The sequence below is a fragment of the Anser anser genome (genome assembly GCF_964211835.1).
Source record: "Anser anser genome assembly, chromosome: 20".
Classification (NCBI taxonomy): Eukaryota; Metazoa; Chordata; class Aves; order Anseriformes; family Anatidae; genus Anser; species Anser anser.
Window position 1 is genome coordinate 11124345 of NC_139741.1, and position 18636 is coordinate 11142980.

The 18636-nt window shown below is 45.9% G+C and overlaps 1 protein-coding gene across 5 annotated transcripts in view; it reads right to left on the bottom strand.

The window, feature by feature from the left end:
- The window catches only part of TYW1B (tRNA-yW synthesizing protein 1 homolog B), a 107695-nt gene that overhangs the window by 49953 nt on the left and 39106 nt on the right, over positions 1 to 18636 (bottom strand). For all 5 annotated transcript variants that reach the window (XR_014574114.1, XM_083805799.1, XM_083805800.1 and 2 more), the window contains 3 exons: positions 10543 to 10652; positions 4112 to 4289; positions 116 to 251 (listed from right to left, as the gene is read on the bottom strand). Coding sequence is in view for 4 of the 5 variants with exons in the window: in XM_083805799.1 (XP_083661925.1) it covers positions 116 to 251; positions 4112 to 4289; positions 10543 to 10652 (424 nt within the window). In the remaining variant the exon portion in view is untranslated. The remainder of the gene's footprint in view (positions 1 to 115; positions 252 to 4111; positions 4290 to 10542; positions 10653 to 18636) is intronic.

Sequence of the window (18636 nt, forward strand, 5' to 3'; positions counted from 1 at the left end):
GCAAAACATGCTGCAAACAGACCGCAGAGTGGATTCTGGATGTATCTTAAGCCTCCACTTTTGTCCCAAGTAGGTAACATGCAGAAGGAAGGAAAAAATATTCTCAACAAGGTACCTTTTCAGACAAGGCCTTTAAACTGTCTAGAAACCTCTGCCAGAAATCCTTGAAGAGGGGTCGATCAATTCTCTTCAGGCTCTCTTTGGTGCTGGCATCCACGCTGACATACAGCTGCGTTACTGGCTCGAGGTTCCTTGGTAATAAAAAGAAAGGGATTGTTATTTTCAGACATTTCTGTTAACTGGAGGTGGGAGTTCTTACCCAGGCATGTATAAAAATACAGCACCTCCCAACAAGCTGCTCTGCTGGTCCAGTAGCAAGAGGAGCTATGCTGTATTCCTAGGGAAACTCTTAGGTTCAGCATTTCACCACTGCCAAATGACCAGTCTTACCAGCAAGATGTTACAATTTTCTTTGAGCACATAATATACCCCAAAGGTAAGAGCACCACATACAAAGGACATTTTGCTTATCTTTTCCTCACTGAGCTGGAACATGCTTCACTCCAGTGTAGTTGTAAAACACTCAAAAACGTTTCCCAGTGCAGGCTGCCATGGGTTCATGCGAGGAACTGACTCCTCTTCACACCACAGCCCACATGGGTAAAAGCCATGAAGCTCAGCCCCTTCCCCTGACCAGCTACTTACCCTGGCCCACGGAAAAGTAAACCTGTTCAACAAAAATACAACCTTACTTCAGCCAATTTCTACTGCTGGACACGCTGAACTTACCTGATTTGCAGCTGGCATCGTCTGTCAAATAATGTTTTGAAGGAAAATCAAAGCTGTTAAAAAAACAAAGTGCCCCCCCCCCCCCCCCCCAAGTGTTCTCCTTCCACTTCCAGGACTCTTATTTCATATAAAGAGCATCTGGTTACACAGTGCTGGTGAATGCAGCATCTGGGAGCCCAACACAGGTAACTTCTAAATGATGAAACCTCCCCTGCCCTGCAAAGAGCCTAGGTCGAGAGGCTCTGCAAAGAGCCTAATCCATTCCCTAAATCCCAAGGGTATAAAAGAGAATGAGCAAGGATGAAGTCTATTAAGCAAAGGGATAATGAAGGACAAAAAGAAGGAGCAAACTAAAGCGAGCTCCCTTGCCACAGAGAGAACTGATAAAGGCAGCAGGTGTGACACACGTTCATTCCTCCGCTGTCCGCGGGGAGACAAAATGACAGCCTCCAGTGCACCATGCGACTCCAGCTCTTAGCAGTTTTAGGACAACACTTTGCAAGTGTTGTTTTTTTTTTTTGTGCGTGTGCATGAAGGCTGTTAATGAGCAGACTATAGTCCCAGATTGATTTGGTCCTTCAGAAGACGAGAACAAATTAGAAGCTATTGTTCAGCTGCCAAATGACGCCACCTAAAAATACACCAAAGTCCCTCACCCTCCCCAGAGGTGACAGGATGACAAGAACTGTCCAGAACAAGACCTAGCAGAGCTGTTAGCAGCCAGAAAATCCAATTACTCGACATGAACACTCAACCTATCTAAACATACTTTCTCAGTATGTATTTAGACAAAAGAATGAAATAGCCCAGAGCAAATATAACATTTTCGGTTAAAAAAACTGTTTTGCAATTAAGCTTGTCTGGACTGCCAGCCCAAAGCCACAAGCTGCAGAAATGACCAAATGTTCTAGCCACGAGTGGACTGAAGTATTCAAATACAAAGAACATCGCCAAAATACTTTGTCTTTCCTTAAAGCTACATTTGCCTAATTAGGAGATCCCACTGACGATGGAGCAAGCAGTTTTTCCAAACACGAGCTGAGAAAATCATCTCTTCTAGGGATCTGAATCCTAAGGACAGGCAAGAGGCAGCAGACTCAGCACTGGAGAAAGCTAGGTAACTCCTTAATCTCTCTCTCTCTCTCTCCTTAAGAGATGCCAGCAAGGGATTTCTGCCCCAAATTGCTGCAAACCAGAGCTGCCCACAGAGCTCTGCCATGGCCGGGAACCAGCATGACCTCCTGCACGCTCTCGCCAAAGCGGGGACAAGGTAAAAGGGAAATCAGGGGTGCACCCATCACCAGGGAGAAACAGCACAAACCGATCTTCCCTGAACACAACCAGATTTCGTAATTAAGAGGAAATTTAGTTGCACATTACTAGGATAGGTTTTTGAAAGCTTCTCCTTAATTTTGGGTTATAGTTTGCAAACTACCACAACTGAAGACAGCTGAGATCCCATCCAGGAGACCAAACTGAAATGCATGGCATTTACTATGTGTAAGATGAACTCAGGCAGAAATCACAACTGAGTTGTGTAGCAATAAACTGACTTCAGACCACCAGCCGTGGGGTGGTTTTACAAGCAAGAAAAACGACACAACCTGCTTAATGATACAAAAACCCAGAAACAACAATATAATAAGAAAATGCTCATTTTTGTGAGCAATAATGAGCATCTGCTCATTATTATTGATGCTCATAAATGCAAACATAGATGCGAGGGTTCTTGTTCACAGGCAATAATCAGAAACAAGAAAAGAGGACAAGAGCCAGGTAGCTGTTCAAGGAGCTCACACGCAATAAAATCGCTTTCAGTTTATGAAAAAGTGTCTGGAGGCAGACAAATCTGCAGCCCAAACACAAAAGGAGGAGGAAGGCACAGGCAGCACCACGCTGGAGAACCACTGGGTCCCCCCAAAGCCAGAGAACACCCCAGGCGTACTCTGAGTTTGCATGCTGGATGCCACAGGTCATGCTGCCTATTTTAGGACCAACTTTTAGACTATAGCTCCCCTCTTCTGAGGATAGAAAAATGAACTTGGGAACTTGGTGCATACTTCAGTTCTTGTATTATGCGAGTCATTTGCTTTGATTAACCAAAGATCAGTTGCAACTTTTAACAACAGCAAGACTAGCATTTTATCACTTTTTTGTTTCTTTTTAACAACATTCAGCAGATCCTAAGAGATCAGCTTCAAAATATAGTATGCTCTCCTTTTAAAATGCTATTTTTAGGAAGGAGCAATTTCTGTCTATCAGGCACATAATACATGACTTAAAGTAACTTGATTACACAATTATTCAATCATTTGGAATGCCTTTGTAGTGTATAATTACTCACTCAAAAATTGCATGCCCTTCCCCCCTCGCTGCCATATTCAGACCACGAAAAGGAAGTAAAAAGGAAGCTCTCTCAGAAAGCACTAATATGGAAAGGCATTGAACTGAAATAAGCTGAGCAACATACCAAAACCACCCCGCATACAGCTGCACTAACTTGCTCAACTAACTCCAGGGATGGACTTTGTCAGCATTGCTAGCTGATGGTGTTCAAATCAGTTCCCAGCCACCTTGCAGCTCACACTGCTGTGCAGAGCAAGGGCATTAACTATGTTTCCTTGCTATATTCCTTATTTTTGTTAAACGTGGCCTGGTTGCTAAAAAACGTCGGAATCAGCAATGCTTCAGATTTGTAAAAACTCTCTTGGAGTTCATTGAATTGTTGTGTGAATGTTTAGCACAAGTCCCTCTGAGAGGGAGATAGTAACTATCACTCCTGCTTTTGCAGATGAGGTTAACATATCGCTGTGCTTCTCCCCTGCTCTTACACTGGTCTCTGGGTCCTGCTGCAGAGGCTGGCCCGCACAGACCTTGGGTTTGAGCCGTTACGACTGTTCATAAGGCAGAGTCAGAGCAGAGGTCAGACTGCAAGGGAAGCAGACAAACCAGACAATTTGGGTTCGGCCTCCTGCTCTAGCTGTCAAACACTCATGCCAGGTATCCGCGTCCCCAAGCACAAGACGCAGCTCACTTGCTGCTCTCCTTCCCTCACACCTCCAGGAGATACGATATTACATTCTCTTCACTTCAAGAAGTGATCACACTTTAAGAGATATAAAAAAGAAAAAATCAAGCTGGGAGAGAGAAAGATGAGGAAACACAGGGAGATTACGGTTAAAATCGAACAGGTGCCAAGTAAGCTTTTCTTTTTTATTGTCAGCACTTGAGCAGAGCTGACTTGGACAAATGATAAAACGGCATTACAACACAGGTCAGCACTGAAATGCCTTAGAACAGAGTTATTTTGTCCAGCCCTTACCTAATCTCATCTGGAAACTGGGCGTTTGTAACGAGGAAGCTGGAGATGTTGTGCTGGTGCAGGAGCTTCAGGAAGCGGTTGATCTCCGGGTACATGATGGGCTCTCCCACCAGTGACAGCGCGCAGTGCTTTGCCGTCATTGCTTCCTCGAAGCGATCTGCTTTTACTCCTGACACCCCTGCAAAAAAGACGGAGAACAGGCGTAAGTCTCATATAACCTCCTCCCAAACCATGCATCCATATCTAAAGTATACCCTGGCACCAAGTAAAACCAGCTAGAGCCTTCCTGAACCAGAGAGAACACCAAGCCACAGACAGAGACCACCAAGACAGCTCTGCAGGAACCCAGAAAGCAGTGTATGGCCAGACACACAGAGTTCAGGGCTTTGTGTGCGCAGTTAACTATTGCAAGCAATTCTTCTTAGTAACGTTTGAGTCAAACTTTCCCTTGCTAAGACCTCAGCGATGCTGCCTGAATGCTGAGACAAGCACAAGAGCAAGTTCAAGTTGGCATTTAAAAAACTAACAAACAGGTTCTGTTTCTCTCCAATGCTAACCACAGGCTGTGTTCCAGCCCCACGAGAACAAACTCCTCAGTGAGGTGGGCCTGGCTCCTTTGAGCAGATCCACAACCACCAGCATCGGCCACCACGTGCAATGCAACGCAACAGAGGACGTGCTCAAAAGAAACCTCAACACACGACACTGCCTTGAACAGTGAGAGGAATTTCAGAACAAAGAGGGAAAAGCGAGGAACTCAACTGCAGCATCCACGTGAAAATACCATCTGCAGGTTTAGCCGACCCGAGTCCCATTTACCGTACCCACAGGAGGGCAGGGGAGATGCGAGCACTGCTCCTGCCCATCCGTATCTGACTAAGTGCTCAGCACCCCGTATGAAGCCACCTGACTACAAACAAGCTTTTGTTCCAAATGTGTCACTTCACATTTCCTTGACGTGCCTTGATGTACTTGAATAATATCTGAGGTTTCAGATTGGGGGTTGGTCTGTTTCAAAAAACAAAGACTTAAGTTTGAAACCAGGTCCTCAGCTCACCTCCCGTTGCCTAGACGCTGGAGCTCAAGCAGTACAGAAAATTACATGCTATGCTGCAAAGCCAAGATAAAAAGAGGTGTTCGTGGATATTGCTTCAGCCTCACGTAGAAAAGCTAGTTTGTGATCAGAGTGAAGCTTAGTGCATTTTAAACCAGCCAGGCTCTGTCCTGAATAGGTGACAGGACTAATGGTTACTCTGCAGAAACTTGACAGCGCTAAATGAGAACTTTATTTGAAAAGAAAGGAGCATCTCAACCACACACAGAGATTAAAGGACTTAACTTTTGTTTTACTAAAGCTACTCTAGGTCATTTTGGGAATTAATTTCTCTCTCAGTATCTTGCAATTGGACTACAGTAATTACACTGCCAGCTTTATAAGCAGACAGAAGAAAGTTCCAACATCACAAAGTTTGAGAGTAACTTTCTCAAAATGGTTTACATCAAACCTGGCATACAGTAAATACACTGCAGAGGAGCGTAGAGGTTTTAAATGCGATCATTTGACCACATAAATCATGAGCTAGACAGGAGTAAACTAAACAGGATTAGCGGTTACTCCAAGGAGCACACGAACGCTGCTGTACGTGGGGCTGCCCTACCACTCCAGCACTCAGCCTCTGCCCCTGCAGACGAGCCTCCTTCTCTCTTCAGCCAGCAATGGACTTCAGCAAAGGCAGAGCTCGGGCAGATTTCGCGTGGCATGCAGCAAGTTGAAGGCAGGTGCAGGAGCTGGGAGCCACAGGAGCTTGAGATACCTCTGCAAGAGGCAGTGGTGCACAGCTTCCAGCTCAGCTCTCAGCGGAGCGTGCAGCCGAGCCACCTCTGAGCTGCACGTCTCCTTTGAAAAGCTGACTCCAGCTGCTCTCCTACTGGCCCACTTCAATTTCAGAAAGGAAAGCATCATCTGGCACGTCACCCTGTACAGGCTGGCTGCTGGCTTCGGGTGTCCCTCTGCAAGTACCTGTGTTACTGCCTGGGGAACTAGGGGGGCAAGGAACACATTCTATGCACGCTCACATCAAGATACACAGGTCTTCCCACATCTCATTTTAAGACCTGTGTTTTGAGTGATTCCCACAAAACTGCTCCCTGTAAGCCAGCAGGATTTCCTAGTTTAGGTCATGTGCTTATTTGTTCATTTTTCCCCTAAGGTAAACCAGGGCTCTATTATCAGAGACACCCACTCTTATTTTTTGAATTATGTTTCCGTTCTGTGTGTGCCCTTCACAAGGGCACTGAGATTTACTAGTCACCACCTAGAAAAGGTATCCATCAAATAAACTGCTTCACACCTTCCCACCTCAGCTCCCTATCAGGGAGATGCGTCTCCATCAGTTACTCTAAAAGAGAATTATGTGACGTTAATTCACATCTCCAGTCTTCAAAACCTGTACACACTATGGCAACATTAAAAGAGGGAAGAAGGTATCTTTAAAAGCATGCAGAGAGACTCTTGCAGGATGGAGAGCTATCCTCTAGGATATGTTACAGGAGAGAGGGTCTGCAAATATTTTTTTGTTCTTTCAGAGAACATCTCATTTTTCCTACAATGTGTGCAAATAACGCATCACAATAACTCTCCTCTCCCCCTGGTGCACAGAGATGTCTGTATCTAAATGCAAAGCTGTGGTAGTGGTACTACGAAGAGCACAAATTTATTCAAATGTTATCTGAGCAGCATTACCGGATTCAAGAGCCTTGAAGACTAAGACATTTTCCCCATGCTTTTCTCCTCCAGCAGCTCAAATTCTCTGCTCTACGCTGGGATCAGCATTCAAACACCTTGGCAGATGTGTACAGCACCCAGCTGGAAACTTGACCGGTGTCAATGGAGCAGCCCACGGAGCCCAGCTGCAATCCATCTTCCCTCCACACTCTCTCCCTCTTCAGCAAAGCAATCTAGTCCATCACTCTGCTCAAACATATTACTTATTTATCTTAAAATCAATCATAAAATCCAACCCACTATTTGTGTTGCACTGCTGGGTTTGCTGGAAGCAGTCGTGTCTTCTGCCTGAGCCACCTCCAGCCCGGAGGGAGCACAGCTCCGGCAGGCGCACAGGGGGTTCCCCGTGGGTTCCCCCTGGGTTCAGGGCAACCCTTCTAATCAATTTTGCTCTCACGTGGTTCTACTCTAGACATTTTTCACCTGCACCTCAGGGAAACAGTGTAAAATTCACAAAATGTAACAGCTAGCTACTGGTCTTAATTTTTTCCTGTTTTTCTTCTCCTGAAAACACTTGCTCTTAGGCTCCCAAGACAGGGAGTACATTACCATCTATTACTCTGCAGTAACAACGCATTTTTTTCTTTTTCCACTTTGCAACACAGTTCTAGTCCAGAGCTTTTTTTTTTTTTCCCCTCCAGTCATTCTCCTCTTACAGTTCCAGGTCAAGGATAACTGTGCTGAGGAAGCACGTGCAAGTTTCAGGCATCGTTTGGGAATCTATTTAATGGAAAATATGCTCCACAAGAGAGAATTGGACTGTCTTTACAGACCTCTCAACACTCTGGGAATACTTTCAGCTGCTGCCAAGTCACGCTTGAATCTTTCCTCCTCCCCAGCCCTTTTTGGGAAGGCATCAAGGTGTAGCATGGGGAGGAGAGGGTTACTCCAGAGTTCAAAGTTGGGTTTAAACCAACTCCTGTAGGTAGCTTTCAGAAGGCAGGGCTTTCAAACAGCTGCAGAATAAGCTGCTTTTCACGTTCTTGTAATGCAAACAAGAACACACTTCTGCCTTACAGGAGCAACGTTTCCATCACACTGCAGTGCACCAACACTACGTGCAGGAATTGCCCTTGACTCACGCACAAACGCACCCCGGGCTCCATCACAAACTGCAGGCACACCCAGTCATCATCTGAAACAGCACGTGGCTTTTTTCAAGGTGGATATAAGTGACTATTTTGAACTCATGTCCCACCTGATAAAAGAGGATATATATTTTTAATTACTTCTAGGACTTTTGATTTTAACAGGGATAACACAAGTCACAGAACTACTGGTCAGAAGGGACTGCCACAGGTGTCTGGTCCAGGCTCCTGCTCAGGGAGGACAGCTGCCGACGCTGCTGGAGCAGTAACAGATTTGCTTAGAAGACTTGAAAGCCTCCAAGGCTGGAGGGTCCCCCCTCCTCTCTGGGGACCTGTCCGAGAGCTGCACCACCTTCCCTGTACAAGCTTATTCTGACGCCCAGCCTGAATCTATCAAACAGCAACCTGACTCTGCTGTCCCTTCATCTACAACAGCAGGAGGGTCTCTTCCCAGCGGGGACAACAGGGCGATGACACCCTCACAGAACTTTCCGCTTCTTGCTGAGCTCCATGTGTCCCCATCAGCCCAAAGAGCAGCTTTCTCGAGGTGCTGCCGCAGTACAGCTCTGCTGGTCAGTGCGCCTGTCACCCCACCTAAATTAGTATTGCCTGCAAAGCTGCTGAGGGTGTACTCAGTCTCATCATCTGCTCATGGAGACGTACAACCCAGGCTCCTGGATCAACACCTGAATTACCCTGCTTGTTATCAGCCACAAACCAGACTTCAAGCTATTGATCACGATCCCTTTAGCCTGCCCAGCCACATTTCAACTAATTTAAGAGCCTGGCTATCCGGAACAGACTGAATAAAAGAGTGGAATTCTGAAAAGTGCTCAGTGCTGTAAGTGTTAAGCATGAATACTGCCTTGTTTATAGCTTTAACTGTTACTGCACTCCAGGCAAAATCTGACATCCTACACGCTCTTTGCTCAGACAAACCACCTGTACCAAACCCCTGCTGTGCTGGCACTGCATCCCAGCAGCTGAGTTAACAGGCGGCCGTGAAACCCTGCAGCAGCTCTGGGCCAGCCAGGCAGCACTGCTGCAGGCGTTCTGCCCTTCCCAAGCACTCTCCCCACACAGCTCCAGCACAAAAGGAACACCACCAAAGCTAGGATGTGAGACCTGCATGTCTTTACACCCTGCCCTGCCTCGAGCACCAAGAGCTGTGCTTTGTTTGGACTGAAGGAAGATGCTCTACTGACACCAGACTACTCCTACTGTGCCTCCACTCCTCTCACTACCTCTTCTCTAAGGAAAACATCCCCACCAAACTACCATCCCCTTCCCCTGTTCCACTACAGCACGGCCACTTTCCTCCTGAGGAGCAACAGAGCTGCAACCCAACCCAACGGGCTGCACGCGAGGGGCAGAGTACAGCCAGGTCTTGTTCTTCTGGCTGCTCTCCACCCAGCTCAGAACGGGAGCTCCCAGGGAGCTGGCTTCCCTGGAGCTGTTGGTCTGGGATTGCAAGATGATTCAAACCAGCCACTTCACGAACGTGTAAAACAAAGCTCATGAGGCCCCAGCTTGAGTTATTTTTCCGCCTATTACATAAGTCCAATGAGTGAGACAGCGCAACTGCCCTCCGCTGACAAGTTTTTTTTGCCTGTCACATTTTTAATCCATTGGGTTCTCTCTGTGCACAGCCAACGTAAACAAACGGGTTCCCAAAATGACAGCCAAGACTGAGGCTCATCTTGAACATTTTATGGACGCTTCGTTTCACTCCTGCTGCTCACACAGCCTCTGCTGTCAATTAGGAAGAGCAGAGTTCTAGACCTGCCCCGCAATGCCGGCCAGTCCTCTGAGCGCACAGTGCTGACCTTGGCAAAGAGACCAAGCTTATTACACACATCTGGGGGAAAAACAAAACAAAACTAACAGCCATCTATCTCTATATATACAGATATATAGCAAGTGAATGAACTCATGAAGATTTGATATTGGAAGCAAAATACAGTAATTTTCAAAACTGCCGAACAACTGCAGCTTTAGCTGCACACAAATATACCGAATAATTCTTAATAAATATCATCATCCTGTATGCTACCGCTCACTTGTAAGTGAGGAAAATACAGCCTGGAAGTTTCAGAGGTAACAAAAGCTCTCAGGGGAATATGGCTGGACAGCATATTTCCTATTCAGTTTAGAGATTGATTCCTTTTGCCTTCCACCTGCCCTCACTTTTTTGTAAGAATCAACATCACTCATCATGCAGGCTAGCTTTAACCACTGCAGAAGCCTCTGTACACACAAAGAAAGGATGTAACTGCAGGATGCACAACAGGCAACTCCACTGTACTCCCTCAAGGCAGCAGTAGATAGCCAACAGCTGACTCACGTTCTAAGGTCAAAAACAAGGCAGAACATTTCCAAAAACAAGTAAAAGTACACCCACAAAGTTTCCCATTTGCCCATCTTTCTGAGATTATAAATCTTACGCCTCCTTACCAGCATTCTGCAGGTAACCAAAATGTTTTAATCTAAGCTTTGAAGGTGGTGCTGCTGATTATCTGCCCAAAGTATCATTACTGGGGAAGAGTAAGAAAGGTTACCTTTGAACTGCTTAATCATATTCTGATGGTTCTCAATAGCCTCCTGCAAGATCATTTCAGGTTGATCCATCTTCCATCTCCACTCTGTGCCCACTGGATTTGTATGATGTCTGAAGGAAAAAGAGACTGAGTTATTCACTGCAATTTGTACAAACCCATCCATCACCCTGGGGACTCTGGCATTGTTTAATAAAATTGAAAAACAACAGCAAATTATCTGCAAGATCCTGCTTCTGACAACTCTCAGATGTGACCTCTGAACACCAGTCTTCTACTCCTCTCCTCCCGGACTATGGTCCTCTCCAGAAAGAATGGACCTTGCAGTTTAGTATGAACGTCAGCATACATATTTTGAATCATGGGTAAAAGGTTTTTAAGAAGTTAAAAACGATGCTCTGCAGCCAGAAAGACCCCTTTAAAGAAAGAAAAACCAGCTCTACCTCCTCTTCTGACCACAGCTACATAAAGCACGTAAGAAGGAAGGTTCTAAGACTCTTATAGTTCCATTCTGGAAGTGCAAACTGTTACCTTAAGAAGGAAACGATTTACTTCTAAGCCAATCCTTAGTTAACACTAGTAACAAAACAGATGATAGCAGGCTACTCAAAATACATAAAGGTTCTGGGAATTCTGCAGTATGCCAGATTCATCTCTGGTGAATCCAGTTAGTCTCCCAGATTTACTCAGTAGGGGCTTCTCATCACTTCTGAGACCTGCCAGCCACCCCAGTTACTGACACCCAAAGGGAAAAATAAAGTGTTAATTTAGGAGTCAAACTGACTGCAGGGACAAAAAACGCTGATCATCCCTCTGAGGGACAGCTGCGTTGAACTGGGATAGGAAGCCAACCTTGCCTATGCAGAGAGGACCACTCACTGTACCCACATTTTGCTTTCCTCAAAAATGCAAAAAGCATCCTCAGGTGAATCGACCACCCAAGTGCCTGGAAGATACCTGAAACTTCTTGTTCCTTTATTCGTTGCCATGGGAGGATATTACTCAGCCACTATAAGTTATCTGGAAGAACCTAATCCAGACCGGCAAGTGAAACCCCACAAAGCAACATGCTCATTCCTGGACAACTCCGATCCACGGAGAGCCTGTACAAGAGCATGGACCTCTCCCTGGCGAGAGGAACTTCCCACTAACCTTGCTGCACTCAGATTAGTATCGAACAGGGATAGGAAGATGTCTAAAGGCTTCGCTAGGAAAACCAAAGAATTTGTGCTTTCACCTCCTTGTTCTCTCTGCCCTCTCCTGTTTGTTCCCCAAAATACGCTACAAAAGTTTTTCTACTTCTCCCCTACCAATTCTACTGTGGCTTATTGAATAACGCATTCAAAGAAGAGTAGTATATATTTGCTGTGCCTTTCAAAACAGCGTTATTGGATCAATATAGGTCCGGACAAGAAAACATCAAGCAATATGTCCTCTTGAAACTCAGTCTTATAACCAGCTGATCTCTTTTCTCTACTGCTTTCATCATCCCTGGAAGTCAGCCATGGAGCGGACTGAGGTTACCTGCCTCACTCACTCCTTCCATCTCCAAGGGCATTAGGAGATAACATTCAGCATTTAACTAAAGGAGAAAAGAGAGACAAGGGCACTTTTTCAGAAAGAAATGGCTGCTTTTTTTCAGAAGGAAATGGCCTACTGAAGACCATCAAAAGATTCCCACTGGCTGCAGCTCCACACTTGAGCAGTGCTAAAACACAAATTCTAGATCCAGAGCCAACAAGCACAGCCCTTAGCCCAAACATTGCTGTGCCTGCTTGAAGAGCAAAGATTCAAATGCTACTCTCAAACTGCTTCACCATCTCAAAGCTCCTTTAAGCTAAAACAGCTTTCTTTTTTGGACTTTTTTTTAAAAATGCTGCCAACATGGAAAGTTTTCTGAATGCCAGCTATAAAAAGGCATTTATAAAACACTTACATGTTTAACTACATAGCTTGTACCCCATATATTTAATAGGGCAAGCTGGCAGAAAATCAACAGGCTCTTAACGCACACTGGACAACTATTAATTACTACTGTCTAACAGCCCTTGAATTTTTAGCACATTCTGTTTATTAAACATACTGGGTCATGTCTACAAAGCTCATTTGGCGAAAAGCAGCTTCATTTCTCCCAGGGCACAAAGCAATGAGATTGTTTCGCAGTCCCCAGCAGAGACCGACTTTCCCCGTCACCTTCCCACTCCCCTGCAGGCAGTCACCCCCTGCCCCACCAGCTACTCAAGCCTTGAGCAGGTAACTACGCGTGATACTTCTTTCCATCCCAAAATAACACCGCACAGAAAGAAGTCCTACCCAAAACCGCACACACACACGAAAGCTCTTACTGTGTTGGAATTTGAGTGTGGAACGTTTGATCTGACCCTTTGGAGACAAGCCATCGCTGCCCCAGCACCCCACTAAGGCAAATCGATGATGGTGAGCTCTCGGCTAACTCCAGCTCTTCCCCAGCTAACAAGGACTGCCACCAACCAGCCTTGTTTGCACACTCATCAGATCTCTGATCTACCAGTGTTATTTGGCAGTGGCACCAGCATGCCCCCACTCAGACCTCCGTGAGAAAGGCGGATGCTTCAGTGAGGCACTGCATCCCCATCCCCAGCTGCCGGGGTATGATTTCAGTAAAGCAGCTTTTGCTTTATTTTCAGGACAGGTTCATTCAACACCGCTAATTCTAATGATGGAAAATGCCAGGGGAATTTACAGTTACTTCTTTACAAAACTAGAGGTGTTCTCTCCCCGCTAAGAAACTACAGCTTGTTTATAAAGGAAATCCTTTTAAAAGGACCAGAAGTGTCTGAGTTTGTGCCTATTTGCCTTCTGTCAGGGTGAAACCATGAGTACAGATGGGCTTAGGATGAGAGCCTGAAAGTCTGGGCTCTTAAATGAAAGTTTATTTTGCAATCAACTCCCAGCATGGCCAGAAGAAACCAACGACCCTCTTTTAAAATGTTTGCTTTCTTCTATGAGCAAAGGTTAGCATTATGAAGTCTTTCAAGAGACTTTGTGGGAAACCATAGCACAGGTATAAAGTATCCTTTACTCCAGCGACTGATGTCGGTCGATACCTGGCAGAGAACACAAAGGTGAGGGAACACTGGTGGCAGTGATCATGAAAGGACAAAGTCCGTGATTCCCAGGAAGGGACAGGAAGGAAAAAGCAGAACAAAAACAAGAGGGTTCAAGACAGCAGATCTCAATGATCCCTGAGAACCAGCAGGTGAGGTCCTAGAGGAGAAATGTTGAAGGGTAAACGAGCTCTGGAGAACTAGCAGGTTTTTAAACTCTATTAAGGCAGAAGTGCAAACTGTGGCAATAAAAAGCCAAGTGTAACAAGAAACCAATCCGGCAGAATCACAGGCTCTTCCGCAACCTTGCAATCCTCCAGCTGAGAAAAAAAAAAAGTAAGAACTTCAGAACACAGGGTCACAATCAGAGAGATCAATGCACAGAGTATGATACACCTAGCAAAGGATGTACAAAAGGGCCAACGAGAAAGCCTCTCCCTGTACTGACATGAGGAGCAAGCAGACAATCAAGGAAAAAGTTTGGCCCACACACAAGGACGCAAAGCTTTTTCCTCTGTGATGACCAGAAGTGTTGGCACCTCTTCTTTTACTTCTTCCTAATGACTAAGGGACAAACTAGATGAGACTAGGAAAGGACAAATTAATTATACTTCTCTAAAAAGTGTTTTTACTCGGGTGGTAACCTTGCCCTGGAACGTGCTGGATGAACCAGCTGATGGAGCATCACGGTGGGCAGCAGTAAGCTGAAAGTTTGTGGCCAACACAGAAAAGCAACTTCAAAAAGACTACAAGACTGCAAGTACAATGCCTGCTTTAGCAGGAATCAAGGATTTCTGTACCAGCCCCTCTTAACTTTGAATTCCTTGGGACACAATGGACTAAGTGTTTGTGATTTCCACACCCCCTCGAGAAAACAGCCCAGAGATGCTAACAGCCAACAGAGAACATTTCACACCAAGACCACCACGGGGCCTTGTAGGCAAAGGAGAAAGAGAAGAGTTCAAGCTTTGGACTCTGATTTACCCAATACTCTTACAATTTGACCCAAGAAATGTTCTGTAGAAGGCACTATTTTCAAGAGAGCACACTATCATGGTGGAAAACTTAGAGCAGTGATCAGTCACCACTGGTTCAGAAGGCCACCAGACCTGGCCAGAAGGGCAGCTGCAGGGCAGTGTGCGGAGCTGGCCCCATTCAGCGGTTTCTTAGAGCTGAGCAGCAGGGGAGGCAGGCTTGCCACAGCCCCAGGTGGAACCAACACATCTGGAGACGCAAACCCACAGCATGCCATTAGGAACAGATCACCGCCTGGCTGAGGACATCACCGCCCTGCTGGTGCCAAGCAGCCGTAACCTGCCGCCGACCGCAAAACGCAGCACGGGGAGGCAAAGAGCTGGGGAGCGCCTCCACCACGAGGGATGGGGTAGCGAGGACGGGCTGTTCTCCGGGCGTGCAGAATCACAAATGATCTCAAAACAAGAGCGAGGAGGGATGCCTGGGTCTGCAGGGGGACTGGTAGAACAACGCTGCAGCACGCTGCGAGGGCATCGCTGCTTCGTGCCTCTAAGCACAGGCAGCACGCAGCCCTCAGGACTGACGCAGGCACGCCTGAAACTGCCCTCCGCAGGGGATGCACCAGAGACTTCATGTCTCACATTATTTGTTTTACAAATCAGACAACACTCGCTTTAAAAAGAAAAGAAAAAAGTAAGTTGATGGGCATTTTTACTTTTTGTTCTTATCTAGACTGCTGTCTGAGGAAAAGGAACAATGTACCTACAGAAACTTCCCATGAAATCATTTTTTTCGTGTTGCTTTGAGAAGCCTTTTGTTAGGTTTAGGAGTGAGAAAAATAGTTTCTAATGAATAAATTCGGGAAAAAAAAGAAAATTTTTTTCAAAAGGCATGGCATTAACTCACCAGTATGTAGGAATAAGCTATTTTAGAGAAGAAAACACTGGGGAAATAAGTCCAAGATCAAATTTTGGATCTCTAAATATCCAAAGAAAACTCATTTTAACAGTGACAAAATAGTGAGTATTTTAGAAAGAAAACTTGGACTTCCATGTTTTAAAATCAATTTCGGTAAAAAATGATTTTTCAGAAACAGCTGAAAAAGCCATGGTTGATTTATTTTTTCATCCCAAATCCAGCAGCTCAGAGCGCTTCCCCAGGAAGCTTCCCCAGGAAGCTCCCCTTCACATTTCCAAAGTCTTAAGGACAGAAGACGTGCCATGCTGAAGAATTACACCCCACCCCTCAGACCTCAGAAACGCTCACCTTTTATAAGCAGGGCACAGTTGATGGAACAGCCGGTGCTGCTGAGCACCTCCCAGAGGCCTGCCAGGGGCTGTGTCAGGGTATTTTGTTCCTTCCCAGCAGGAACAGGCACCGTGCTCAGCACAACGTAAGAAACCATCCCAAAGTTAGCCCCTCTGGATGTGCAGGGTCGCTTTCAGAGCCCGCGATCGCTCCATCAAGTTACCCATTGCTGTAACTGGCTACCAAGTCACCTACGATACCTAACAAGACATACGTAAGCATTTCATAGCCAGTGATCTGGTTATAGTCACTACTAATGCCATAAATACACAGATTGGCAATGGCAGCTACAAAAGCCAGCAACAAGTCCAAGAACCCAAAAATGCACGCGGCTGCGAGATGAAAAGCACAGACTTCAGCCCCAGGAAGTGCTGGCAGGCTATTTTTTGTTCCCCTGTGATCCTTTTACATAACAATGGCAATGAAAATGCTCCTCACTGCACAGCGTGAGCTGGGAGCCCTCCCCGGTAGATGCCACACCGGGGTTTTACTGACCTCGAGGTCATTTACAGTGACTTTACCTCCATGCTTCCATGCCTGGATTTGGCAAACCAGCATCCAACCATTACCAAGGACCACGCTTCGCAGTGCGGTCTGTCTTTAGTGCAGCAAAGAGCAACTGACACGACTCCATCCTGCTCTAACAACAAGCACCAAAGGCACCGACAGTGCCTCAGCAGAGCCCCAGTGCTCCCGTGTGCCGGCACAGAAGCCCCCAGCCAAGCGAGACCCAGGGGCTTGCTCCCACCTCACCCGACGGACCCCACCAAAGCGTTTCCACAAGAAAAATCCCTAACAGGCGACTGCAGTGCTGGCAGAGCAGCACATAAAGGCACCAAGAGAAACATTCCCTGCTCCATCTAATGTAAAAATCTTTGTGTTCAGAAATTACTTGTGACATTGGTTCAGATTTTACCAAGGATGAGCCAGCTATATTCTGACATCTGCCCCTCCCCTTCCATTTACGTGGTTACCTCCAGGTAAATAAACCAGTGAAAAAAATAATACCGAAAAGGATGAACACGTCACTATATACTACTACAATTCTGTAAACAAAAATAGGAGAATTATACTTTTGCTGGGAGAAGAGTCTCGCTTTATTGAAGCAAGGACAGGTGGCTGGAGATGCCAAAAGGTTTCCTGAACTTCCAGGCTCAGGTTCCAAACGTATTTTACAAATCTGCATTGCTGTCAGCTCCTTTGATATCATATTTCATATTTCCCTAACAAACTTCACCTCTGGAGTAGTTCTTTAAGGAAAATAAACTTTGTTTTGATCTGTTTTCAGTTTTCAAGCACCTCTCCTGTAGAAGATTAATATTATGTTTTTTTAATCTCTTCATTTTGCAGGGCTTACTGTGATCACTGGCTTTTGTCCACGCATATTCAGACAGTCCAAACAGTTTCAGCTGTTGCCTACTGTACAAGTTAAAGCTGGAGCCTTCAAGTACAGGTACAAACAATATAAAGCTACAAAAGAAGAAATATGAACACATTTCTTTATGGGATATTTTATTCTGTCTGGTTTGCCTCCTCCTCAGATGCAAAATAAAGCCTATTAATTTAAATCTTATTTAGCTGTTCCATCGCTCCACAAAAATTGATCGTGTTTTAGACACTCAGCCAGAGGACATAATCAAATCAGGTTTGCCTGGTGGTTGTGCCGCAGTACAGAGTGTCAGAAAGCCTCAGTCCCCACACTTGCTCTAATTGATTAAGAGATTTGGTCATTTGCACATTTCCATTTAGACAATTAAGCTAAAGAGACACTACAAGCAGCGAGACCAACCGAGTGCAATAATGGATAGTGACGGACTAGTTCTGTAGGGAGAGTTATGAGTTAGGGATGTTGCCGTAACTAACATTTGTTGGGTTTGGTTTTTGTATTTTTTACCCCCTCTTGCTTTTATTGCAACACCGCGTGACTGCTGCCTTGCGGGGGAACAACAGACAAACGAACGACCTGCCACATGGCGAACCTGCACCAACAAACCACCGGCCACAAGAGGGGAATGGAAGCAAGGGCCAGCGGCCAGCCCAGCAGGGGGGCACAGGCAGGCTGCCCACCGACCAGGAGGAGGAAGGTCTCTAGAGCACAGTCAAGCTGCATCTTTTATAAGGCAGCCCAACCGTCCAAGTGTTTGGGGGTTGGCTCCACCCGCGATGCCTGGTCTGAGGCCAGAACGCATCAGTCATGACCAGCCAGCTGCAATGACATCCAATTCCCAAGGAACGCTGCTGAACTACAGCATTTCTTGCCAAAGTGAGGAAGAGAAAACAAACAGGCTCCTCGGCCTTTTCCTCAGTGATCCTGGGAGAGCCGCAGTGAGTTATGCAGCTGGAAGTACTGGCAGCCTCTACAAATGTCAAAATCCTGAAAGGGATCAAGGAAAAAAAAAATCACAGCAGTCTTATCTGCAGCTTAGTGCACAGAGCTGCACAACAAGGCCAGCAAAGCATAAAACCTGTATTAAAAACATTTTGCCAACTGTAGATCAAAACTATCGTTTCCTACGTCTCCAACAGTACAGATGGTAACTGCTAATAAGAAGGTAATATATTTATACTACCCAGCCACTGGTGCCTGTAATTCTGCATTCAGCCTCACATAATTAAGCATCTGCAAGGAGTGGTGGGTTTAAAGTAAGAAGTGTGTAGATATTGCCGGATATTTGTGAACTGTGTCGACACGCAACAGGTAACGATGGAAGTGGACGAGGAATTCCCC